The sequence below is a fragment of the Ornithodoros turicata genome, chromosome 4 (genome assembly GCF_037126465.1).
Source record: "Ornithodoros turicata isolate Travis chromosome 4, ASM3712646v1, whole genome shotgun sequence".
NCBI lineage: Eukaryota > Metazoa > Arthropoda > Arachnida > Ixodida > Argasidae > Ornithodoros > Ornithodoros turicata.
The window spans coordinates 6,453,571-6,480,625 of NC_088204.1; the positions used below are offsets into that span (position 1 = coordinate 6,453,571).

At 44.9% G+C, this 27,055-nt stretch overlaps 2 protein-coding genes across 2 annotated transcripts in view; one reads left to right on the forward strand and one right to left on the reverse strand.

Annotated features, from left to right (window-relative positions):
- The window catches only part of LOC135390871 (uncharacterized), a 510,967-nt gene that overhangs the window by 42,271 nt on the left and 441,641 nt on the right, over positions 1-27,055 (forward strand). The window contains exon 4 of the mRNA XM_064620821.1: positions 25,616-25,654. The gene's annotated coding sequence lies outside the window, so the exon portion shown is untranslated. The remainder of the gene's footprint in view (positions 1-25,615; positions 25,655-27,055) is intronic.
- Positions 23,135-27,055, reverse strand: part of LOC135390869 (protein O-mannosyl-transferase TMTC1-like) — a 184,012-nt gene continuing 180,091 nt past the window's right edge. The window contains exon 18 of the mRNA XM_064620818.1: positions 23,135-27,036. Coding sequence (XP_064476888.1) covers positions 26,869-27,036 — 168 coding nt within the window. The 3' untranslated portion in view covers positions 23,135-26,868. The remainder of the gene's footprint in view (positions 27,037-27,055) is intronic.

Below are 27,055 nucleotides of genomic sequence, written 5' to 3' on the forward strand. Positions count from 1 at the left end.
CCTATTAACGCAGGAGGCTCACTATCAAATATTGTGTTTTCTATGATGTTGTTACGATGTCATAGCACAAGTTTACTAACCAGCCCAACTCCATGTTTTGACGCGATTTAAGAATGCTTTCTGCGCTGCTGATCTCTCGGAATGAACAAAAGAAGGGAAATAGCGGATAAGGTTGTTTGGAAGAACGAGAGCCACGCGTATTTGGAAGCGTACACAGCGACACCTGGCCCGTTCGTAAAACACCTCAGACCCCGGCTGTAATGGCGCGTAAAGCCCAACTTTTCTCTTTCCTTCCTAGGATGCCCTTGGTTCTGTACCGTTTGCGTCCAGTGCATCTGACGCTGCCTAATTCGGCGTGTGCTTGCTTCCTAATTGGGCGAGCCCGCCTGTAAAACCGTCCGCTTTACGACGACAGAGTGTTGGCCCTCGCCCTGCCTTGCGTCACTCTTTATTTCGCTCTTACTCGGGAAATACCGTCCCACCTGCGAATAATGCGATCAACCCCCGTTTTCTGGCTTGTTATGCACCGGAGATTTGTTGGATCGTAAAAGAATAGGGCACATGTTAGAGAGCTGTGTGACGCTGGGTTGTGTGGGAGAGGAATGGTTTGAAAAGTGTAGCATGAACTCTTTCTTCGCGGTTTAGAAGAGGACGAACTTTTTTTCTTTCTTGCAGATTGTGTCGTAATGTAAGGTATCCGAGATGCTGTGCTCGACGATTACCAGCAGTTAAACTAAGTGGTCTTTCCACTCGACCTAGTCAACAAAATTTGTTGCAGTAATATTGCAGCAATGTTGCCGTGTCATATTGATGTTATATTGCTAATGTTCGCCCTCGTTATATTGCAGCAAGATTATAGAAAAAACATTGCAGGAAACAAAGACGACAAACACTTAATTTGAAAGGTCTATCGAATAAGGGTGACGAGCATATTCAGTTCCTTTTCCCCGTTTTCCTTTATGTTTTATCCTGCTACACACACTCTACCCCTCTCCTGTTGCCTGTTTTTGTTTGTTTGTTCTTCCCCTTTTCCTAGCTCATCTTTTTTTTTCACCCACAAACTCGTTTTGGAGTAGCCAGTTCTGACTGGGTCGGGACTAACCTCTCCATATCTTTCTTTCCTTTTTTCAATCCAATCCAATCCATATTCAGTTTGCACTTGAGTATTCGCACATTTCGAAGTTTTTCCAGGTCGAATAGTGAACATTACGGGCAATGACTTATGTCTATCTCTCTCTCCCCCCCCCCCCCCCCGCTTGGTAAGTTTCTCTTTCTAACACTCCCCCTGTTCTCCTGTCTATTTTTTTTTTGTGTGTGTGCGTTTCCCCATGAAACAAGCACCATCCTGTTTCAGCTACACTTTTCCTTTTCTTCGTGCCCTTCTCTTGTGTTCCTCTATACCACATAAACACACACACACACACAGCGCAGAAGGGCAGACCAACAAAAGCCGACCGGCAGCTTGCGGATGAAGAAGACGGATCTTTTCCCACGACCTCCCAGCATCGCTTTGATCCGAAAAACTCTTTGTTCTCTGGCGCGGGCCAAATCCCAACATGTCCGCCATTTCGCTATACGGGCAGAGCTCGTGTATTTCAGCCCCGCAGCGGGGAAAAAAAAAAAAAAAAGAAGCGCGCGCGGTACGTGTACACCGCGTTCACTTGACTGGAAACTGTACGGCCACCTGCTCTTCCAATGATGGCGGGATTAGAGGATGGGACAAGGACCCATTCTCTTCGTATTACCGTACGTTGTAAGGACGATGTTTAACCGCGGGGATAGATGGGTCGTATCAGTGGAGGTAAGGATGGAAGCGTAGGGAAAGGGTAATGGGTGTTTTTTCGGTATATCGGGGGTAATCGGGTGTTTTTCATGTATTGCGAAATGGTGCGTGCCAGGACAATTGTTTGATGGCGATGGAAATTGCGTAAATCATCCAGTGTGATGGTAAAGTACCTCAAAACTGTACTTAAAATACCAAGTTCGTGGTATCACGCGTACAGTTAAGTGCAGCACAAAGCGTCACACCACAAACGTGCCTAAAGTGCAACACAGAACGTAAATTGTTGAAAGAAGAATAAGGCAAGCCAACTGGCGTGACGTATAGACTGAACATTCATACCTTGAGTTTGAAGAGGACTGAAATGACGACACGGCAACACAAACTCAGTGTCAACAAAGAAGTGTTCAATTTTTCACACTTCCGAACACATTGAGGGGAGAGGGTGTTAAGAGGAGAGGGTTTCAGATCAATGGATGGATTACTAATGCTTCCCGGTATGCCAGTCATGTGTGCGGCTTCCGTGATTCAACAACTACATGGATGACGATAGGATAAGGTGCTTCCATGATGACACGTGTCCGAGTATCTTTTATCAGGTACATACACTCACCTTTGTTGAACAAGGGAGCACAAGTAACAAGTGTGTCCTAATTGTGGTCCCTTTTGTTCCCCAAAACTGATAATACTGGGACACGTGTCATCATAGAAACGGCCCACGTGGCTCACATACCCGAAAGCATGAGTAACCCCTCTATTCATTTGAAACCCTCTCTTTTTAACATCCTCTCCCCTTAATGTGTTCCGAAATGTGAAAATTGAACACTTCTTTGCTGGTTCTGGGTTGGTGTAGCTGTGTGGTTCATTCGGTCCTCCTCAAACTCAAGGTATGAATCTTCAGTCTACGTAAAATGTAAATGGAAAGCAAACACACATACACACGCACACACACAAAAGAAAGAAAGAAAATGACAGCGCCGTTTAATCAGAGCGCATGGCGTGTATGTCGTGTACGTATACTTTTTTCAAACTTCGAAGTCTTAAACAGTATGAGAGTAGTGGTTGTTATGAGCTGTAAATCCTCTCAAAAATGTGGTTTCCTCTTTAAAAATGCTTCTCGTGGTCATACGGGAGCTACTATTTATGAACACTTCAATTTTTCACATTGCCAGTTAGGTACTTCAGTGGGTGAATTGAGACTACCGGAGAAATATACTTCAAGTACAATACAAAACAGACAACTTGACATGTACTTCAAGCAAAACCACGTGTTACTTATGTAGTACTTCAAGTAGTGCCTGTACCCATCACTGAAATCAATCAGAGCAGAAACGTCTTCAACGCTTCCATGAAGCGACCATGGAAAGCATCAAACGCCGAATTACTTGGCGCCTCCTCCTCCACCTCTTTTATCAACTAAACGTTATATAACTTGCACGCCGACCAACTCACCAACTGGACAGCACGGTGAAGCATTAAGATATAACGCGCATTAATGATGTTTACAGATGTTGTGACCACCTTCTGGCGTTGTCGGCAACTCGGTTTCGCATTAATTAGCGTACTTGCGCTAATTGGAATTACGAATGTATATAGAGTATAGTGAATGCGTATAGGGCATATTTCGGGGTACTGGTTGATAACATTACCTAGGTGCTCCTGCACACGTGCCTTCACTTGTATGTATGGACTGTTGGGGACACGGTTAGCTAAAATCGCTTGTCACTACTTCGTCGTCACATATTACCTCTGTTGCGCTTGAATGTGTTGTGCCGATATTGTGTTTGAAGGTGGGCCATGTGCTGTTCGTGTTTATTACTCAAAAGAAATAGTCTCGCAACACCTGGAGATATGAGATTAGATAAACCACGGAGTGCTGATGTACATTTATATGTATACATTTAATAGCAAGGCGCCGTAGCGCAGGCTAACCTTTCCCTCCCATTTTTTTAAATATGATAAACAGATCCCTCCCTCCCACATTGTACTTATGTAATATGCGCGTGTATGAAGTCCGCAAGTAATGCAAATATAATAATTAACAATCACACTAAACGCGATAAATTCCTAACATCAGGAAATTCCTCTGTTTTCTTTATTTATTTTTTAGTTATGCTAACCATATAGCGTTCCAACTTAAGCAGTGCCTAATCTTCTAGCAATGAGCAAGTTAATTTGACAGCATTCATTTGAAAACTGTACAGTATCCACAGTTTGCTGATCGACTTAAGGTGGACGGATATAACGAGTTATAAAAGAGCAGAGTTATATAGCAGTCGTCTCGTCTTTGGCTGCTTTTCCACCTCGTAGATCATGTACCAACTACTCCATATAGATACGGTCGTGGGTTATGAAGAGGTTCTAAAACCGGCGATGGACTAACTTGGGCTGTGTATCCCGCGAATATAGGATTGTACGTCCTCACGACGGTTTCGTGTCCCCCTTATTGATTCCTCTATCTTCGTTACAGGCGAGTAACCTCTTCATCGTGCTTCGGGTTTGCCAAGGTACCAGGGTCGATTTACCGATTTGCTGACTTTAATAGGACACCGTCCTTTCGCAAACTGCCGCGGGGCCATTTAATACATCTTTCACGTCCGGCTAACCGTGGTATTGCTGATTGCTTGTTTTGATATTGCACACGGGACCGTATGGCTCGTAACGGTTGTGTGCTTGACTTCGAGCCTTTGCTTAATTTAGAAGGAAAGCAACGCGGTGTTGGATGTTATAGGTCGGGCAACATACGCGGTATCTGTGTACTCGTGTTTCATGCCGTTATAATGAGACGGGGCTGAGGCATCGTCGTACGTGCTTTTGTTCTGAACAGCTCGATTTTTTACTCAAGAATAACGCAGCACAGAGACATGGGCAAAGAAACGCACAGGACAGCAGCAAACAGAAATGGAAGTCATTTCGCTACGTTGACTACTTTCTTGTTTGTTGTGAAATACCTGTTGATAATATCGTACATGATAAATTTATTCAACCAGTGCTCGCAAAGGTTGAAAGTCACACAGTAAATGTCTGAAAACGGTACACTGCGCTTTTGGACATTATAGGATCATGCGGGAAGCGGATCACCTATGTGGGCCTGCAACCATAGAACAACAATAACAACAACAACAACAAAAAAATGACAGTTTAGGCTGCCATATATACACAATATGACCCACAATATATAAAAACAAAGTAGGATTGAGACACGGAGTACCGGCTGTCATTGCGGTTCCCAAGAGACTCATCTATTTATGCCCAAGTATAAACAAAGAAAAGAATAATATGGGTTGCCAAATTAAACACAGAACAGTTGGGCGGAGTCTAGACAAGGACTTGTTTATCGTGTCCCACTCTCGTGTGGAAAAGGATACATCGGGCAACGACAGATGTGCATTCTGCTGCACTCGAATGTGCCTAAAACCCCGTCGGGATATCTGGCGGTACGTGGTCGAAAATGTGGATGTGAACCATTGTTCCATAAAGCAGTAGTAGCGGAAGTATTCCATGACCTATTTGGCCTTATTCGCTCTTGTGCCATAAAGCACCAAAACACCACCGTATTTCATGACCAACAAGTTAAAGAGATTTATGAAGGCGATAAATGTGCGAGTACCCCATCCATCGTACTGAACCCTCTGACTGAATCCATCGAACTGAAAGAAGCAAAGATAGCCTTTCTGAACGTTGACATATAGGGTATCAGCACACGTGTAGGGAATACACATATGTTACATATGAAGGAAAATCGCATCTCTCTCTCTCTCTCTCTCTCTCTCTATATATATATATATATATAAGAATGTTTTCCGAAAAATTTCAGCAAGTTGTGAGTACGCTGCTGTGCGTCTTTTGTCCCTGTCCCCGTTCCGCGTTATTCTTAAGTATGATTTACCAACTACCCCGTTTTTCTACCTTAGTCGATTTTTTAGTTGTATACGTATGAAATAAGGAGCAATAAAGTGGACCAAACTTGTTAATACTGTGCTCTAAAGAGATAACGTTGGGACACGGTCGCGATTGATGAAGGACAAGGACCCTCGACTGAACCGTTAACGTTCCTGGAAAAATCGTTCATAAATCGAGTGATCCTTCTATCGAGGTTTGGCACAACGAAGGCGAGGTGCTTCGTGCCAAAGGGCACAGTTTATAAACCGAGAGAATTCGTAAATCTAGGGTTAATAATCGAGGGTTGTCTGCACACCGGAAGTAAGTTAAGTATTACATATATAAAAAAAAGGTTAATTTATTTGTTTATTTAACGAGTATCCACTAACATCCAAGGCATAAGTGAGTGGAGCATTCTACATGATAAAATAGAACACAGCGGTAACTAAGAATAGAGAGAAAAAATGACGAGCCTATTCATTCTAGCACTGAACATTGTACAGCATGCCTACAGTCTCGCGCCGTCGCAAATATATCAATATCCTGGTCATCAATTCTGTTAAATATAAGTTTCGATATGACTATACAGGCGACATCAAATACAGATGGTTCACATAAAACAAACTTGTAGCTCTACATCCTCTAAGTGGTACATGGAATCATACAGTAGATAGAAGATCTGGGCACTCAACGTAACCATTGAAAACTTCAAACAAAAAGTATAAGTCAAACTCAGCCCTACGTCTTCGTATAGGGTGGCTATTCCAAGTTTGGACGGTACCCAATTATATTCATAGAAACAGCTTCTATAAAAAAAAATTGTCATACATTTTCAGAATGAAGTATCTCTGGACTCCTTCAAATTTCGCTGATACTTTACTATTTAAAAAGTTCCATGTAACATAAGCGAACTCTAGTTTAGATGGTTCAGTCTTAATGGTTCAGTCTTCCGTATTTACCTACCCAACGTCGTCATTACCTTATTACGGCTGTATTGTTTCAACATACTTGGGTATTTGGGGACTTTTCGTAGCCTGCTCCAGGTATTTTGGTGTTTTTGGAGCATAGCGATAAAACGGTATCACATGAGATCGGTTCTGCAAATGTTGTGTTGCGTTCAGTACTTATCTGGTTCACCGTTTCGACTCAAGTGGCGTAGCGGGTTAGGTTTTGGTTTCACTGTCTCCTTTTGTTCCCTGTTTCCCATAATAATATGGCCTTCGTCAGGAGGATTCGCTCGACATTCTTACGATAAAGCAGCCCATTAAACGAAATTTTACAAAGAACGAGGATTGCTCAGATGTTAGCTTAGCTGATTCCGGCCTTAAAGTAAGTTTTTCCTCATTGTGCCCCACCAGTTAATCACAAAGATAAGATATTCAACGAAGGACAAATTAAATAGCGGATGAAAAAAAAAAAGAAAGAAAAAGAATTGGCTGCATCCTTGGGTATTGTGCCAAACAAGCGTAAAATGCGGTAGTTTTATGGGGCCGTCGTAGGTGGTAAATTTCTGACGGAACTCTCGTTGTTAATGCTTATGAAATTTTTAACGAAAGCCTTTTGATATCTTGTGACTTTTTTCCCCCCATTGTAACTGTGGTTGTTGCCCGATTTCATTGTACAGCAACCACGGTATATGGTGATCATATGGAGCTGGTACGTGACCTATCTCATGGCCCCATGAAGTCACGGACGGCCCTGCACAGTGTTTGGACCTATAAAGCTGTCGCCTTCAACGAACAGAAAGAAGGAGTAGAAAAACAGAAACAAAGAGTGAAGAATCGAAGAAAAAAGAAAAACGTAGAAAGGGAGGCACTGCCTGTCTGCTGTAATAATAACTTGAGCTGGAATGAAAAGAGGGGCCCTCTTTAGACTGGCGGAGGCTTTGCGGGCGATTTATATCGCGATGAAGGCGTCAGATTAATTGCTTTGTGATGTGCCGACCTAATTGACTGCCAGGCTTGGTGCGCGTGGCTTTATAAACATAATGACTGGGCGGAGCCTACTCGCAATGAAGTCAAGAAGGAAAGAAAAAAAGAAAGAAAGAAAAAGGAAGAGCTGAAATATAATTACGGAACTTCCCCCACATCTGGAGCACTTTGTGGCTGCCGCGATGAACATGGCACCTTTTATTCCTTTTTCTCTCGTTATTTATTTCTGCCGGGTTTAGTACGGTAGGTGCTTGTCGGCAAAATTATACAGGAAGTAGCGGTGCTTCGTTGAGGAATGTGCGTAAGGATGTTGTAGGTTCGATGATTATGTTGTGTTGTGTGTGTGGGGGGGGGGGGGGGGGGCGGAGTATGGGGTGAGTAATGATGTTGATGAGGGTGGTGATGTTGTGTTAATAGGGTAAGTGAGGTATACACGGGCCGAAGGTGCTGTTATGATGTGTACTGGGCGTGAGGTCTTGTATGTGAGGCCTTGTATGTATGCGTGAGGTCTCTTGCTATCGGTGTGGTGTTTACGTTGAAGGGTTCTGTCTCGTTGTTCCTTTTGTTTGCGTGTGTGGACATGGAATGATTTTGGAACTGGAGGTGTGCGGATGTGGACGTTCTGTGACGCGTGTCGCGTTCGCGGTGTGTTATTAAGGTTTTTTTTTTCTCTTTCTTCGTGAGAGTTAAAGAGACGTTGCGGGTTCTCAGATGCAGCAGCTCACTTTGTTCCTTATACGCGGGATCAGGCGAAAGAGAAGTGTTGCTTCGACAACCCTTCTTTCTTCTTAAATTTGCTCCTTTTTATTTGCAGATTTATTTTATTCGTTTATTTTCTTTGCGTTACAACCACGCAGCGGCGGAGCTACAGGCAAAATGGAGTCTTTATCACCTGACAACTTGACAACTGACTTGACGACAACCTGACAACTTTTCAGGTAACGGGATATTCACTGGGGTATTGCGTAATGTGTCGTTCAGCGCGAGGACCCGGATGAACACGCGTAGCTTGAATTGCATTGACAGCATAGCACATCAACGATATGGGTGTGAGTGTATGTGTTTTTTTTCTTTTTTTTTGGTCCGGGTGAACTTTTTCTTTTTCCCTCTTCTCTTTTTTTTTTTTAAGAGTAGCGAGCCAAATATTGGCTGGCCTCTCTCAACACTTAAAAACAACAACAACAACGATATGAAAAGGGGAAAAAAAAAAGCTGGATTGCAAATGACTGCAAGAACACGGCCCCGATAGCACTTACTGACCAAGACAGGCTACTTCGGTAGTTTTTCTTTGTTAAAGGAGCTTACGTCTACAGTGTAATACATGTTAAAGCGTACGAAAATTGACGGTTGAGAATCAGATTACGTTGAAAGGAAAGACAAAATTAAAAGTAAAATAACGCACGTACACTGAAACTTGGATCTCGATCGCCTTCGAGGGAGTCGAAGGCTTCGAGAGAAAAGTGTGGACTACAGTCATTGCCGCAATGAAGAAGATGAAAAAAAGAAGAAAAAAAAAAACTGCCACGAAGACCATCTTTCCCCAGCAGAATTCCTCCTTGCTTCCCCTTTCTAACCACGTTGCTCGCATGTTTTCAACCACACCCGCCAATCTCTCGCTCACGAAATTAACTTTGCTTCCCCGTTACATCGCGACGGTTCGCAACGAAAACGAAACGCAATTACGTTCTCAAAACGACATCACGAACGACACAGGGCCACTCAAAAGCGTGCCTTTATTCCCTGAAACGTCCACCCTGGCGTTCGACCAACCCTTTTACTCCCATTTCTTGCTTGTTTGCGTTTTTGGAGTAAGGGGGAGTAAAGTAAGGTGGCTCACGGATAAAAGCCTCCTTCGTTGAGTGGTTGCTTAATGAAGAGCCACTCGACTTGGCTGCCATCGACGAATGCGGCGGGGGACATTTTTGAAGAGAGCGCTTATTGGAGTGCGTGGGTGGTGTACACGGCGTGCCGTAGAAAGGGCTGCTCTTCACGAGAGTTTTCAGAAGGGCAGGTAAGGGAAAGCCTGTGCTCGGCTGAAGCGGTGGGGAGGGATGTTGCATTGTTGTTAAGTGCGCGTTGATGATGTTGGTCGATGTTGTTAGCAGAGCGGGGAGGAATCGATGGGAATTTTGGCGGTAGCGATGAGAGCGACTCAGAATTTGGCTATACAGCGATTCAGGTAGCGAAAGCAAAGCAGGTTGGACGAAGCGTGGATTGTGTTTTGTGTAGATTGGCAGCTCTCGTTTCGGAGGCTCTGCGTCGTCGCGTGGATCTTGTTGAGAGGAGTACCGTAATTTCACGCGTATAGGCCGCACCGCAGATAAGCCGCAGGACGCGTTTTTTGGGACGTTTTGAAAATTTTCTGGCAGATAAGCCGCACCCGCAGATAAGCCGCGGGGCAATACGAGACGACTGATTTGTGCGACAAAGGAGACCATAGAGAAGTCCATAAACCCTGTGGTCCATACTCCGGGATCGGCACAGTGTCCAACAGAGGAGATCAGTTCTGGAGTTCTACCAAGATCGGATTGTGCCCTTGTCGTTGTTTTTCGTGGACTGATGGGTCAGTGATCTTCCGGAAGACGTGGATCACTGTCACCACTTTCCTTAAAGCTGCTTGGGGGAATGCACCAGGAAGATCAATCTACTCGAATGTGGACCCGTCCCTGTTACGCACTGTTCGTGCATCGGCAGGGCAGTGCTGTTCCAGAGACACTGTCGGCCCTTTCGTTAAAATCGGCGTATGGGGAAAATACCAGGAAAAAATAGTCATCAGATAAGCCGCACCGGTGGATAAGCCGCAGGGCGCCCGTGAGAAAAAAAAATTGCGCATAAGCCGCGGCTAATACGCGTGAAAATACTAATACAGGGAATGTTCCAATTTAAAAATGAGGAAGAGGTTAGAAAGCGTATATTGCGCAATGATTGTGTAGTAAGAGACCAAGGGAAACGTTATGAATCAGGACCTCCAATGATAACAGCAACGGAAAATTACGCCACCAGACGTCAATAAAGTACGATGTACACGCACAGTTTCCTCCCATCCAAAGTATTAAAGTGATGGTAGCTTTGTGGGACCAACCAACGTGCACAGCCGTGTAGGTCGGTCCGTAACAGCTGTGGAGAGAGGGGAGAACTTACAACGGGGATATGGGAGGGCACTGAAAGGAGTGTGGGCGCCCGAAGATGAGGATCGAAACATGTGCCTATAAAGGTATCACATTTAATCGCGTTTGGTAGAATTCCCAAAGATACGGCTTTTTTTCTTGTTGTTTGTTTGCGTGTAAGGCTTTTTTTTTCTTCTTCTTTGTAACGCACCGAATGCGAGCAATGCTGTTGGCTATCTCCGATACAAGACTATGCGCGCGTGCTCTATATACGTTGATGTCTGCGTTTCTTCACAGACCATTTCAGTTGCTTTTCATATAACAGAGTGCAACACTTGTGCAACACTGCCGGAGCCAGTGCCGAAAATATAAGATAAAACATAAATAATGCACGACATGTACTCCTTGTGCTGCGTGCATCGCGCCGCTGCGGTAAGGAAAACGTAAACACGAGCCAGTCTCCCAAGGTGCCATCGCTCCGGTATCTCTACCGAAAACAAGTTGCAGGTCCATCTCCCTAATCTGCCTAGAGCGAGACAAGAGATGCTTTCTTCCTTATCCATCCACGTCTGGAGCCAGACAAGAGGGTGGAAGGGAAGACACGCCGATAAGTCCCGCAGATGAGGTTCTGAGGCAAGGCTGCCCAAGGGGACGTACGGGCGGCCGATAAGAGTGCGCCCCCTTTTAACGCAGATTGATCGCGCCTCTCCTGTCACTTACAAATTGATCGTGACGTGTTGTTGTTCGAAGATGCGATGGATGCACCTGCGAAGGGTTTGCGCAGCGCAGAGAGAAGGCCAACAGACGGCGCACACGTGTTCATAATTCTGAAGACGAACTGCGAGACAACCGCGTCCAGATTGATTATAAATTTATAATCCAGCCCGCTAAATGTTCCGATTAAGGGCTTGGAAGGGGTGTAACCCCGAAAGAAAGTGGTGGAAATCCCCGTTGCAAAATAAACTACCGTAAATAAATAATAATAATAATTTTATTTCACCAATGACACTTGGTGGGGGGATGCAGACAAAAAGCTGCAAAAACTGCAGCTTGACGAGGTCTGACCCCCCTTTGTACACTCGACAGATAAAGCAATGACAAAACAGCAAACCAGACAATGCAAAGCGAACAGCAATGACAAATAGCAAACCAGATGAATCACAGAGTTAGACAATGGTAATGAACACAATGCATTAAGATGCATAAAACAAAAAAGCTATGAGAACACACGAAATAATATGACTATCCTAGTGAACATACATGGCCTTTATTGAGCGAATTGAAAGACAGCTGATGTTAATGTTGTTTTGGATATGGGAATTAATATGTCGTGGAAGATTATATGAAACCAACTGTGTGCCATAGTTAGTTCGTGCATACGGTGTGAAGTAGGGGTCATTGTAGCGTAGTGAATAAGAGGTTAATCTCATGGTTAAATTGGCTAGGGCTAGAAAGATGTGATTATTTTGCTTTACTGTTGTCTTACTGGCCTAAATGTTGTCTGACTATAAAATGCACAGTAGCGCGGGGGAAGCTGCCAACAGCGAACTTAGACTAACATGAACATAGAAGTGCAAACACCGAATTTAAACTAACCAACGTGCTGTTCCGTCGTGTCCGCCCTGTTAAGCCTAGCGGTCGCTATAAAATGTGGCTTTCGTTCGCGAAAACGACGTGGACAGACATCGGAAACCCGTCAATTCGAGTGTTTAAATAGTGATGTCGCGTATTTTAAACACTGCGTATCATCTCACGAAGCACTCGAGCATCCTCTTTGATTTTCCTTCTTTCGAGATCGGGATATTTCGCAACCGGGAATATCGAAGTCCTCCCCTTGGAAGAATGTGCTTCACGGGAAGACGGAATTACGAGAAATTGAGACAGTCGCGGCTCTTCATGGGGGAGAAACAGAGCCGCTTCGTTGAGTCAACGAACCCTTAGGCACAGTGTCTGCACTCTAACAGAAAAAAAAAAAAAAGTAAGAAGGAAAGAAAATAAATTATTTTTAGTCCTCTAGGGGGCAGATGGATTTCCACAAACCATTGGTTCCTTTCGGGACAAGTTGAAATGCAGGTTAGGGACTACCTAGACTGCTGGAGAGTAGATTTCAGTGTCAAGGAACTAAAATAGGGAGTAATTTCCAGTGTAGGAGACATTGCTATCCAATTTACTCATCTTTTTTAGTGTGTGGTAAAAACGCTAGTTTTTCGGCTTTGTACGTGAGCTGCAGTCAAGTATTTCATTTATTTATTTTATTTTCACTGCACGTGGCATACAGTGTGGGTCCACGGGACAACAAGCTCGAAGCAGCTTGACGAGGCCCCGGGCCCCCCCCCCCCCCCCAAAAATGAGTATAGGGTTCTTCGTTTTGGGGGTTAAACCCGATTTTTCACGATATTTGCACCACGAACCAATCTTCTGAAGTTCGTGCATAACCCGATTTCTCCTCGAATTCCGCGAGGTCTTTCAACCTCATATAGCCTCACAGTGAGCCACGAAAGGAGTTATCAACCTTATTTCTTAAGCATCCACCTGAAGTTCCTCCTGTCAGACACCTCCTAGGTAGTACCAAACGCCGACCTTTTTGGCCACCTGTCGGACACTCCCGACAACATAAAACACGTGACAGAACACGCCCGATGCTTCCCCGAATTTCCTTTAAACAAAATACAGAAACCGACACTGACATGTGATCTACAGGACTTGACTCCCCTCTTCGTATACGCTTCCGAATTTCCTTTCGAAACAATAACCCGATTTTACTCCTGAATTTCAAAAATAAAAAAACCCGAAAACGAAAAACCCCAAAAATGAGTAGAGTCAAAAGTAAGTAGAAAAAAAAAAGTAGAGTAAAAGATTGCCATCGTTCTGCGCACGTTTTTTGCATGTTGCGAAAACTGGTGTAACGCGGTACTTCGACGTACAGGGTACGGTATTTGCATCTCCAAACCGTATCGCTGCCAAGATGGCGGAGGAACGAATGATCGGCGAATGCGGCACACGCTGTTACTTTACTCAGCGACATCTTAAAACGTGAATACGAACTCGCAATCGCGTGTAATAATTTATAGCCACGGCACGCTATTTTTGCGAATACCAGTAAAAGCCAACGAAGGACTGTTCTAAATAAGTGCTAGGAATATTGCGCTATCGGCGAGACCGTCAGGATTCACATGTGGTAGTTAAAAGGCAACAATATGGTGCAATGTGTCTCTATACAAAAGGTTGTTGATATTCGTTGTCTCTTTCTTATTAGCAGAGTGGTGAGAGTTCATTTGGAAGACGAGCTGTGTGGAGATTATTAATGATATGCGCGATCGCTGAACATTAATGGGTCTGTGAAGGGGGCATCCATGGCAGGAAGTAGCTCGTGATTTATAATGCATACGTCACATATTTATGGTACTTTGAGGGCAATAAAAGCTTTAAGAGGAAGAATATTAAAGGAAAGAGCTTTCATGTTGTGTTTACAAGTATCCGCTCTTTACAAATTGTATGGCCTCGCTAGAACGACACTTCTGCGCGTCGAGGGCAGCACACATATTGAATAGCGTTGATGGCACTTAATTAATGGTGATTTCTTTACCATATTATAATAACGCGATAAGATAATAATATGTAATAATAATAATACGCAAAATGATAACCGTGATAAAGAGGAAAATAAACGTCGACATTATTTCTTCGTTTTTGGTGTCCTCATACTCTGATGTACCGCGTGGCACAGTAGTGTGCCTATGTGCCTATGGCAGATAGATCACGTGAGTCACTGAGCAAGCGGTACAGTCGGAGTACTACGTACTTAGTGTACACACAGCATGTAATATCAATGATTTATCACTATCTCTTCCTGTTCTCTTCACAGCTCCTGTTAGTTTCTTGCAGTTCAGTTCACGTCTAGGGGATGTAGCCACGCATGTATGCACGTACAGTTCGGTGACTGGGAGGGGTGATGTTTTTCTATTTTTACCTTTCCATCTTTTCAGTTTTCTTTCCCCTTTCATTCATTTCATTTCATTTCCTTTGTGGGAGTAGCAGAATTCGTCAGGTGACCGAATTCAATATCTTCCGTTTTTTTTTCTTTCTTTCTATAATCAAACTCAAACTCAACTCACTATCCCCTGCTGAGCCCTTCGATATAGGAAGGGTTAACCAAATAATGAGATGGAAGTAGGCCACGAGGAGAGTTGTCGCGGCAGGTGGGCTGGAAATTCAATTAAAGTTTTCCGAGGGATTTATGAAAGAGGACTATACGTATACAGGCTGTCCCGTCTCCACATAATGCACAGTGAATATGAATATCACGTAACGAATAAAAAAAAACAAAATTATATATTTATAAAGACGTAGCTTGGCAGTCGGACACAGCTGTATACCACGCTGTGTATTTTCTACCAACGTGCGCGCATGCTTCGCAAAAGGTCCATCGCCAATTCGCTTTCCCTCCAGTCCACCACCCGCACGTTGCAGCAAATTGCCCTCGATGTGTTATCATCCTAAAGTGCAGCGCAGGTATATAGGCGACAGTGATGTCCGTCGCGTGGAACGACAGAGGTAGCCTTTCGGGAGTGATGGGTTGCATGTCTGCACTCTGTTGTTGTAGCGGAAGGCAGGCTTGTATATGGACTGTGTCAGTTCGAGTTAGCGCTACGTTTATGCTTCGTTTGATGGAGCGCCTCATGAATGGCGTATGCACACAATGCAATGGAGGGTGTCATTCGCCGTTACAGCTCCTGTGACAAGGCACGTGTAGGATCGATCGATCGATCGATCGATGTAATCGATAACAATTCGACTGACCTAATAGTGTACGTTATTCATGGTGTTTCAGTAACCGTGTCAAAAAGGTGCTTTCAGAAAGCGCGTCTTGAAAGGACGGTTCGCGTAACCTTCTCTCTCTCTTTTTTTTTTTTTTTTAGCTTTTACCATTGTATAGTACGGAATGTATTTTGTGACAGAATGGGGTAAATACAAAGTGCGCTTTCTGTTTCAGCAAAAAATGAAAGAACGTTACGGTGACTTGAAGACGTTCAAAGTTCAGTTCGAGCAGATACCTATCGTTTAATTCGAATTCAATAAAATTACTTGTATTGAGTGGCAAAAGTTCTCATAGATAAATTGCGTTGATCGCTTGTTCTTCCCTAGCGTACCTTTTTTTTTTAAATAACGCTCTGTTTCATATGTTTACTTAAACACCCTTTGTGTATGCGTAGTATGCGTTAAATGTGGTGTGGCCTATGTCGAGATTTCGGCGCACGTTAAAGAATCCTTAGGTGGGCAAAATTAATCAAAATTTATTATTATTATTATTATTAATGGCTTGGCCTCGTGGTCTTGTATTTTTTTAAATTCTCAATTGAGACACAATCCGCATATCAGTATATCAGTATTATTGGTGGGAGGCAATATCGCTTTAAAAGGAAAACGGTCTCTAAGCCGAACCTCGTCGCTGTGCACGCCCTGATCTGACCCGGAGAAACGCGTTGGCTCTTTCCGCGTACGTGTGAAACTTCGTAGTATTGTTTTGCGTGCCCTCGTAACTACATTAACTCGTTCGAGTCGAGCCCACAACGTCGACGACAACGTTCCGCTTGTCCGTCGACCCGTTAATCCCATTAAATCGTTCTCGCATGTGTCGCCATCCAGATAAGACGTCACCTTATTTCCCCACCGTTATCCCGTCGAACGACAAAGAACCCATTTGTATGATTACACTCGGCCCATTTCACAGCCAGCCTGTCGAGAGAGCGTCTCTGGAAACACTTCCTGTTGCCGAATACATGACGAACGGAGAACTGAATAAGGAGAGCGGCATAAATAATCGTCTGTGTCGTCTACGAGGCGCCTGAGGGGCGCCAACTGCGACTCCTTTCGTCTTAGGGGGACCGAATAAAGTGGGGGACGGGGTATCGATTTCTTATGCATTCTTGCGCGCCGCGCCGTCGACGACTGTGGGGGGCTGACAGTGTGTAGTATCGTGTTATCCTTCTGCTTCGAATCTCGTTTTCTTCCTCCTTTCTGCTGTGGTCGTTTCTCTAGACGTGTTTCCGGAATGGGATAGCGGCGTCCTGTTCCCCCTCTCTTCTTCTTCTTCTTCTTTTTTGGAAGGGGGGGGGGGGCAGATTGAGACTCAGGGCGTTAGTTCACTTGGCGGCAGCATAGGAATGGTTGCGGTTTTCGGGGATTTGGAAGGTTCTGATATGCTGATATGATAAGGTGGGGAGTATATGACTGCGTATGTGCGTGATGTGGTACTTGGGCCGGTTGTTAAGTTTCCATTATAAAGACAGGAGTAGACAAGAGCTACTGTGACTGTTTGTTTCTGTATGTCTCCCGAGTCCTCGTCGCTTTGTAGTAGACTGTTATGACGGCGTGGTTACGATTAGTTTCGTATCAAGTGCTCGCCAATAGTAACCTGGTTACGGGTAGCTGTGACGGTTACTTGGTTATATTTTGCCCGTAATTTTCACTCATCGAGCAGTTCATTTCTGATGCATTGTATCACATTTGCTTCGTTTTTAGCGTTCGAATAAGTCAAACAAAGACTGATTTTTTTCGGTTATATATCCTGGTGAATACGTTTAGGGTCAACGTCGCTTCCCAATCCCTCGGTGTTCGTATCAAGCCACCTGGTAGATCCCCGAAACGATGGGAACAATAAGATTCCCACTCCAGCTCCGTGCGGCGAATTACAGAGCTTGAGGATATTCTGGGCCGTGGGAATCTTCCAGAGACTTGGTAGAACTACCGGACTGAAATCCTGCGTGTATTGGCATCAAAGTGGAAGATGGGGGTCCTGCTCACTAAAATGTCTCAAACGGACTCACTCTAACACAATCGGGCCAGAATCGATATCTGGTCTTGTCTGGACAGAAATCCTATGTGTACTGTCCTGAAGTAGGATAACTACCTATGGGGGTAATCCCCTTTATACCGGCGGAAACTCTATCTTACATACAGGATGAACAACGCTCCCAAGAGGAGATTTCAGATTTGTATGCTGTGGCCAGCACTATACATGCTGTGCACCTTCGCGATCTCATTCAATAAGATTAATACATAAGGCGATAATCTTTTATTGAAGACTATAAAGGGATTGGCCACTACTACATCCCTGCTCCTCTTTTTCAGATTTTGTGTTTGATGGCCAAGCACGCGACCTCGGGGGGGGGGGGGATATGTTTATTAAGAAAAAGAAAGGAAAGGTCAGCCAGACGAAGGTCGGCTTGCTATTCCAAACAAAAAAAAAAGCAAAAGAAGGGGAAGGGGAAGAAAAGAAAAATAAGAAAAGAAAAGGGAAGGAAAGAAGAAGAAAAGAAAAATAAGACCTCGGGAAAATCGTACCTCTCACAATTAAGTGCTGCTCACATTTGTCTTGCAACAAACATAAATTTCGTAGTGGGCCTTGGCATACAATGTCGATAAAATGTAGACGGTGACATCTTGATGTCGAAGCTCTAACTCTACTACGGTAATATCCCTCCGCCTCCTGACATGTAACACGCACCTCGAAGATCCAGTACCAGCACTTTGATCATATCTTAGCATTCATTGTCTTTGCACTGGAGCACCTTTCCTGTCGGGTTCTATGTTTTTTGTCTTAACTCAGCGCCGACGCCAGTTTTCCTAGATGATGATGATGATGATGATGATGATGATTTGAGTTTTTATGGCCTACAAGCTACTAGGGGTATAGTGCGCCAAAACAGCAATAACAGAGAGGGGGGATAGCATTTCACGCTTTGTCTTCATAGAAAGGACTATGGGCTACAAAATCTACGTGCATAAATGGCAGTACTTGGACCTTGAATCAAACTGCTATGTGAAGTAATAAAATTTTGAGATATGCATGGGGCACTCTTTGTCAAGAGAGAACTACTATTTTTTTACTCTGTAGGCAGAAAATGGCTGAATTATATTGCGTTGTTCCATCCTATTGGGCACATATTTACGTACACCGGCATTGAGAGGACCGTTCGCGAAGTTTAGGAACCATTTCGAAACGATTTCGATTCCACGAAAATATGGAACTCCATTTGGAGGGTATAAATTTTACTCCCAAAGAGAGTGTTCTATAAGGGACAAGCTACTTACTCCCCTAAACTAGTTGTCACGCCACCTTTTTTTTTTTTCGCAGTGTGCTTGGGAGTAAATTTAAGGGTCAAGGGACAAATTGTGGAATAATTACCACTAATAATAATATAATAATAATTAATTATATCTCGGGGGACTAGAAGCTGTAATTACTCCCCAATTCACTCGTTTGTTTATTAGAGTGCATGAAAGAATGGGGCTCCATTAAACACACTGAGGTATGCCCCTACCCAATAAACCGAATAAATTCCCTTTGATTCGCAGGAAGGGAGGTTTTTTTTTTTGTTGTTTGTTTCCAATGCCTCGTCTACCGCTGGGGCACCGTGTAGACCTTTTTCCTGCGTGGTCGAGCTGAGCTTGGGGAAAATTGGCAGACTTGGCAGAACGTGACTTTAATTCGACGGGAGGGCGGTTAATTAGGGGACGTTCGTGGAAGGAACTTCCCTTTTATTCGGGAAAGTGGAGGGGGGGAAGGGGCCTCTTTGACTGTCTGTGCAAACAGTACAAAAATAAGTTGAGGAATGGAGTGGGGCCAAGTGGAAAATCAATGGACTGCGAGATGTCCACCGTCTTGGATGTAATTAATGGGATTAAATGGAGGTCCTCTTTCTCGAGGAAACGGAAGACGCGGAATAAGATTTTCTTCTATACATTGCTGTCGCATATATAAAAGAGAAAGAGATTCATGTTGAGGCGAGGGAGATGTTCATATTTTTAGATGTTCGAATTAAGATATTTTTTTGTATGCTCGTGAACGCTTGAGACTAATTAAAAAAAAAAGGGGGGGGGGGTGTTGAAAGACTGATTATAAGTTGTTCTGTCACAAATGAAATCTCGAAGGTACTTCGTCTGCATATTGGGCGAAAATTCCATCTACTCGCTGCAGCACTGGGACATTAATTTGATACGTCAACGCATGATTTTCGCCACTGTAATGTGTGAATGCGCTCGAGTATGAGTTTCGCAATTTCGAAAGTGGGAGTGCGCGAAACTTTCGGTTGACGGGCAGCAAGACGTAGCTGAATACTTTGACGTACACTCGCGAGATTTCACACACGATTGTATCGAAGACTGTTATTTTACCAGCAGCATTGGCCGAGCTGGTAAAAGCGTCCGCTCTTTGGTAGTCGGTTCGAATCCTACCACCGGCTGTGCTGGGTGACGTTTTCCGGCAGGCTTTTCAGACGGCCTTCGGCACAGCTCCCCTTGAAGTCGGCCCAGGACGCAAACTAAACCCCTCACTTTCCCCCACTACTTCCTGCTGTCCTCTCTCTATCTTTCCACGTCTGCACGCCGCTCATAGCCACAGTTGCTTCGCGGCGCTAACACAGAGTCACACACAAAAAAGTATGTGTTTTTTTTTTTCGCGTGATTGCGCACCGGTGGTGATTGAGGAGGTTTTCTTTCCTTTCGCCACCGATCTCTTTTCTATTGTTCTACGGCAACCGAGATCCAAAGGGTGTTTCGCTCGCTTTGCGAACTCGCGGAACATCGAAGTGCTTCGGGACTAATGTGAAATTAATGATCGCACGGAAAATGTTCCGTGGATTCTTCGCCGAAAATCGTTGCAGCCGTAACGTTATCGCAGCGCGCATAAAGCAGTAGTCGCGTAGGATTCGTTGTGTATGTTTTTATTATGTTTTTATACATCATTATTATTATTATTCAAAGGAGTATTAGAAATCATAAGGCGGTGTTTCCTAGACCTATGTTTTCGACCGGACTGTTACTTTTTAAAAGATTATTTCAGCACGTATAGCCTTGAGGTAGTTCGTCAGTGCACACAGCGCAGGTTGCTGGTGCTGCCTTGGCCAGCTCCCGAAGTATACCTTCTCAACGCTAAAAGGTCGGTTGTCAAGTTTCGCGAGAGGGCGTTCTTCAGTGTTCGCCGACTAGAGTCGAAACGTCAGCACGTGCTCCGTGTTCTCCACAGTTCCGCAAGTTGAACAGTTCGACGATCGAACGACACCTATCGGATGAAGGAATGCTGCTGCGAACGGGACGTTGAGTCGCCCATACGCTCAGGTGGCAGGGAACGTCACTGCTCTCTGGTACCACGTGACCGGCGCTTTTCGCCGCGTCACCACTTTCTGGTCTCCGGAGCGGCAGTCGGAGGCAACCGGATATCTTGTCCTCCCGGCACAGATTCTGACGACCGACGGCGTCTGCTGCCGGCAGAAGGAGGTGAAGGTCACCTTCACCTCCTTCGGCAGCGGACACGGTTCGTGTTTGCTTTTTATTTAATAAGGATTGCTCTGCATGTGTCCCATACAACGGCATTCACTGTACTGAGGCCAATTCTGAATTGGAACGCCAACAATAATGCTTGGCTTTCCTCCAACGACACACCAGCGCGGCAGCTTCGGAACAATTATGCAATGCATAGATGGATGGCCACAATGCGGTGTTGCATAGGATGCTTTTTCTCTCCGTGAGGCGAGACAGACACGGAATACAAAGTATGAACTTTATAAGCGCCGAAATTTCTTTCGGTTGATCAACCTTGACTACACATAATCGTTCGCTCGTACCGTTTCAATACATGTATAAAAACATAATAATTGGAAGCTACTCTTCCTACCGAAAGGAAAATGAAAATTGAATTGGTTCAATTTAGTCTAATTAATTATTGCCTACCTGTAGCTCGATATCGCAGCGTCATCGTCAGTCGATCACTTGCCGGCACGCTATCGCGCATATTGGTGTTCAGCTTCGAGATACGCTTCATTTGTGGAAAATAAAATCATGTGTGTCCACGTCCATTCCCAAAATGCTCCGACAGGCGCATTCCATGGCGCTTAATTCTTCGGTATCCATTCTGAGGCCCATATATCTTGTCTCGGTTTTTCATGTGAATGCACTCTGCGCCACGCACAAGGAGCGCCAGTGCAATCAGTTTTCTCTTTCATTAGTCCGTCCTACGCCAGACACAAACGAGATGCAAGCGCGAAAACGGAAACAGAAGGGATCGAAAAACTCACGGCCGTCTGAAAACTGACTCGTGTGAATGCTAGAAGACGAGCAGGCGTCTTCAGACCACGACCTACTGGATTATAACGACCATGTCGTGGGCACCTCTTCCCAGCGCCGCATTTTTGGAAGCTAGCGGTGGCGCTTCTCATCGTCCCAGTTATTGCTTCCTCAACTTCTGCAATACTTTGTACTTCAGCTTACCTTACTTCTGTACAAGCGGTGGACGTTCCACAGATGTTTCATTCTGTCAACGCGTTTTCATAGGAGCTATCGCTGTCGTCTGCTACGGTAGTCGTATATACGCTTCTGCGCGTTCAGAATTCAAATTTCCATCGTCCAATCGTGGCGTGCCGATGAGTAGCGCCCCTGGCGGATCGTGCGGACAGGCTCCTCATATGGGTTGGTGATTGTGACATGGTCGTTATAATCCAGTAGGTCGTGCTTTAGACGCGTAGTGACCTCGTTTATCTCTGATATCCTCTCACTCCTTCCTGACCTGCTGCCGGCACGAAATTGACTCGTGTGTGATGAAAGATGGCAGCCTTAGTCCTGAATCATGTTGTGATTTTATACGTATGTCTTAATGATTAAAATTTAAAGTGCAGCTGAGCGAGAAACTTGAAACCGGACGTGATATTGGTTGTTACTAGAGTCACTAAATAAGCTAGTTTTTATCAAAGTTTGTCCGAAAGTGCGAGGTTTTGTGGTGTGATACGTTACATTTTTTAATCCTAAGTCTCGCATACAGGCTGTCCCAGCTAATGTGCGCCAAGATTTTGAAAAGAGACGGGGCGTTCTTCGGAAATCTTGTTAACAGGCCTGTATCGTCGTTGCGAATATTTCTTTTATTGCGCCTAACTAATTAATTAGATAAGACTAACGTGCTGACTTTTAAAACGTTGGTTTAAGGGCCAAGGTGTTGAATTGAAGAAGCTGTAGAGTGCCTTTGAGAAACAGCCGACCGAGGGGTTTCCAACTAGCCACGCTTTGTGTGTGTGTGTGTTTTCTCCTAGGCCGTAAACGAGAACCAGCACAATACAAAGGAGGAGGAAAACACGTGACAATGCTCTAGCTTGCCAAGATTGCAGAGCGCTCTCATACGTGCCCTGAAAGAACGAATACCACTTTATCAGCGGAGCGCTGGCCAAGATAGGCACTGTCACACGGTATTTGGCGTACAATATATATAACGAAAAAAAAAAGAAGAAAATCGAAAGGTATCTTCCGTGTCTTACCTCGGACAGGAACACAACGCTCCACCGGGAAAACTATTCGAAGAGCCCACAATGTATTCGTACACCCGTGACGTACTGTAATGACATTTATTACTCAGAATATGTAAGCAATTAACACGTGTTCTCGTAGCACGCTTCCAAGAGGGACCAAATAAATAGAAAGGGTTGTGCTTAGAACGCACACAAACGAAAGTATAGCAACGACACTTTGATGCTTGCCTGGAATCTTTCCAGTGTCTTGGAAAAATACATCTGGACGCCACGCTTCGTTGGCTCGTTCTACGTTCTACCCAAAACAACAAGGAAGAGGTGACCAGCTGTTCTGCTCTTCTTTATTTCACATCATATCTCACTCGTCAACTGGGTTAGTCGTCGCTGCATCGACAGTGGGAGTTCGATGTTGCAGCACTCCACTGCCGTGTTTATTGCTGTGTACGACGCGTTTGACACCGCTTTTGTCGTTTCCAGTGCTTTTTTTTCTTCTTCTTACGATAATGCTGATTAAGGAGAACGTACAATATGGAGCTGTCGCTGCGCTAGTGGCAAGAAGGCATGCTGCTTAGGCAAGGTTCAGCAGGATTGTGAAGGAGCACCTTTTAAATCTGTTTCGATGTCCCTCGATGTGATCCAATATACTGCGCTAGTCTTTAGTCAATGAGGAACTAGCATCATGAGGAATCCGCGGTAAAGATGAGATTTTGGAGGAGACCGTTCACCGATTGACGTTTTGTGGCAAGCGTACATTACGGGCCGTGCACTGCGCCAAACATGCTATTGCTTTTAAATGTTAAAGTTACTTACGCTGCGATGGTGGCAGTTCACGTGATTTTTGGGGTTGCTTTATTTTTGTCACTCGTTTTTCTTTATTTTTTTTTCTCGTACGTATATTTTAAAAATGGGAATTCTCCACGAATGCTTATCGCTGTGACAATCTTATCAGCTGTCATCTTACTTCTTACGGTGTACTGAGAGTACTCGATGTCGCTGCGGACACTTGTTTCGTCGAAATGCCGCTCGCACGCTACGTACAACGTGGCGAAAAACCGGAATTGGTTTGAATTGAATCGAAATGATAACTGACCCTCTCGCCTTGTACTCTATCTAAAATCGTCAGTGCTTTACCCCATTTTCCCTTACTGTAGCGTCACTTCTCCCACTATCCCCTTTACTAGAGAGAACATTACAATTTCAAGTTCCTCCCCTTCTTCCCCCCTATATCCCTACTACTGCCCTCTCTGCTCTGCCGTAACAAGCTCGCGAGCGAGTGATCCAGCGCAAGCCCTCGAAGCGTGATTATCTCCTCGGCTGACCCTCAATGATTGTGGTTCGCTCTGCCACTAATGATCGCCTCCGGTGAAACAGATAACCTGGCACGTTCTGCTGATTACAGTGTTACCCTCGCCGATTGCTGATTGGACGACATTTTATCGCTTTTCTCTTTCTTTCTTTCTTTCTCTCCACTAGCGAGAGCAGAGCTCGCATTGGCCGTAGGGCTTAGTTTGCAGGCGATGGTGGTTTGGGGGGGAATCCGACAGTTCGGTTGTAAAATTTTGTCGTTAAAGGAAGGAACCCACAATTAAGCGAGCGCCGCGTATTTGGAGACGGAGGAGATGGAAGGAAAGAAAGAAAAGAGGTTTGTGTTGCTAATGAGGATAGAGTACGGGTTGCTAATTAAGGAAAGGGAGGGGGAAAAAAAAGTTGTCTCTCTCCGCGTGCGCCGCAGGGTCGATGATGTCTTTCGTGTGAGTGCGCCAATGTGTTTACGTGTGTGTGGCTCGAAGCATCCTCCTTTTTTTCTGTGTGCTTGTTTCTGCGCGGAGGAAGGCAGAAAGGGCGGAGAGTTTTCTTGCTTCGGAAAGAAGATGTGGCTATTTTCTTTTTTTTTCTTCTTCGTATAGAAGGCTACATTTTCTTGAGCTTGGCAAGTAACACAGAGAGACATAGAAGTAGAAACTCGACGAAATGTCACCTTCTTCATCGCTTGCGTTTAACTACTTCGTACTTCTTCTTTGTTTCCCCCCTCTCTCTCTGTTCTTCTTCTTTTTTTTTATACGTGTGGGTGCGAAAATAATGCCTCGTTTAGGCCTCAAGGCTGTTTCTGACAGCAATTATGGCGACATACGTACTTAGAGGGCTTGCGACGCCTCGTCCTAAGTCGTGCCAAATAAATGTGAAAGACAATGAGGCTCGTCCGCCCCTGTCCCCCCCACTCCTTCCTGCTGTCCTCTTTCCATCTGTCCACGTCTGTACGCTGCTCATAGCCACCGTTGCTCGCGCGGATGACGTCACGCGCAGCCCTTGAGCCACGTGACATGGGAAAACATGGGGATGCGTCACAGGCGTCATACTGCGGGCCGAATGAGGCAGCATAATTGCAACCGCATACCGGAAAAACTCACGGCATGCCCTCCTACTATGTCGCCGGTGCGGCAATATGTTTTCAATGTCACGTGACCAAAAGTGACGTCATTGCACAAGCCTCAACTCGTTTGACAAGTTCGTTCAAATTTTTATGGCAAAGTTTTAGGGCCCTTTTGACTAGGTAATCTCAGTGTTGATCACATCCCGACCGCGTGTACCGATGGCTAACTTTCGCTGTACTCTCTTTTTCAGGTGCTTCCGAACAGCCTGCTGGATGGATAGATATTTTTTGTAAGTAGATTTTGAAAATTGTCAAGTTCTCAAGCAGTACCGCTATCTGTCTTTAAAAAAAAGCAGAAAAAAAATGCTGTTTCTCAACATACATTGCAGCTGGAAACGACAAATCACGGTAGACGTGCTTTTTTAGTTTTTGAGCTTTCAAATAGAAACGGCCACACCTAGTGTAGCCGACAAACATATGCACACGCACACAGACACACTAACCAACACACAGACTCTCACGCTACCGAAGAAAGTTTCTCTCCCAGCGATGAAGACTCCGTATACGGTGCGAAAACGACACGGACTTCGGTTGCATAGCTGGCCGGCGAGCTGCTTCTTCCTTTCTTTTTTTTCTTCTCCTTCTCCTTCTTTTACTTTGCGAGAGAAATTTACACAATGTTCGCAGGACACGTTTCTGCTAAGAGTACACAAGTTTTTCTTTTTCTGTATCTACAGCACAAACAGCTGCAAAAAAAAAAGAAGAAAAAAGAAAAGCAATAAAAGCAATAGGACGTCAATCCATTAAGGGGGCGAGTTTGTACACCTGCTGGAAATAGAAACACGCATCGGGTAGTTCTAGAGCTTCTAAAGCACGTGTGTTTGCTTCGTGGGTGAGTCGAACACGCAGAGAAAGTGGGGGACGTTTCATTTCGTGAAGTAGTTAACGCACGCTGCACATCCCGCACAGGGCTGTGAAGCCCATGCTGCACTTCTCGTTTTTTTGCTGGTCTCAGGCGACGGTTTATGAGATCACGACGGCACATATACTGTACGAACTTAATGGTGTACACGTAGCCGAGGTCTTGCTCGAAACACGGCTTGGCTTTGTTGACACGTTTGACGCTGAAATCCGACGACACGTCGTTGTAGAGCGAAGCCTCCATTCGCAGTTCAACTTGGAGGCAGTGACTGTAGGCAGACTGCAGACCTTCCTTGTTGTGCGCGAAACGTCTTTGCTAGGAGGCTGTTTCTATAATTCGGGAGTCCTCGGTTTACTTTCAAGAAACCTGCTGACCGTAAGTCTCCGCCACCACTAGGCAAAGCAGATGTGACTATATAGTCATAGTTCGTAGGCCAGTCAGCCAGTCAAACCTAGATCACGATGCGAAGACATCGTGTCTGTAGTCACGTAGCTTCCTCGACGAATCTACGACGCAAATATGACCCCCATTGCATGCCGTTTCGGTCAACAGTTGGACGAAGTCGTTTCAGATGACACCCAGCTACAGTAGTTCGAACGCGGCGTCTGTCGTTGCGGAGGACTTGGGTTTCCGGTTCTCGGCGCCCGTGAGTCTCCGTCGCAGCTTCTCCATGTTGTCGATGATGAGTTGATTCTTTGGGTCGAGCATGAAAGCTGTCTGGTAGTGTTGGAATGCACGCGCGTAGTCGCCCTGAAAGAAGGCGAGAATG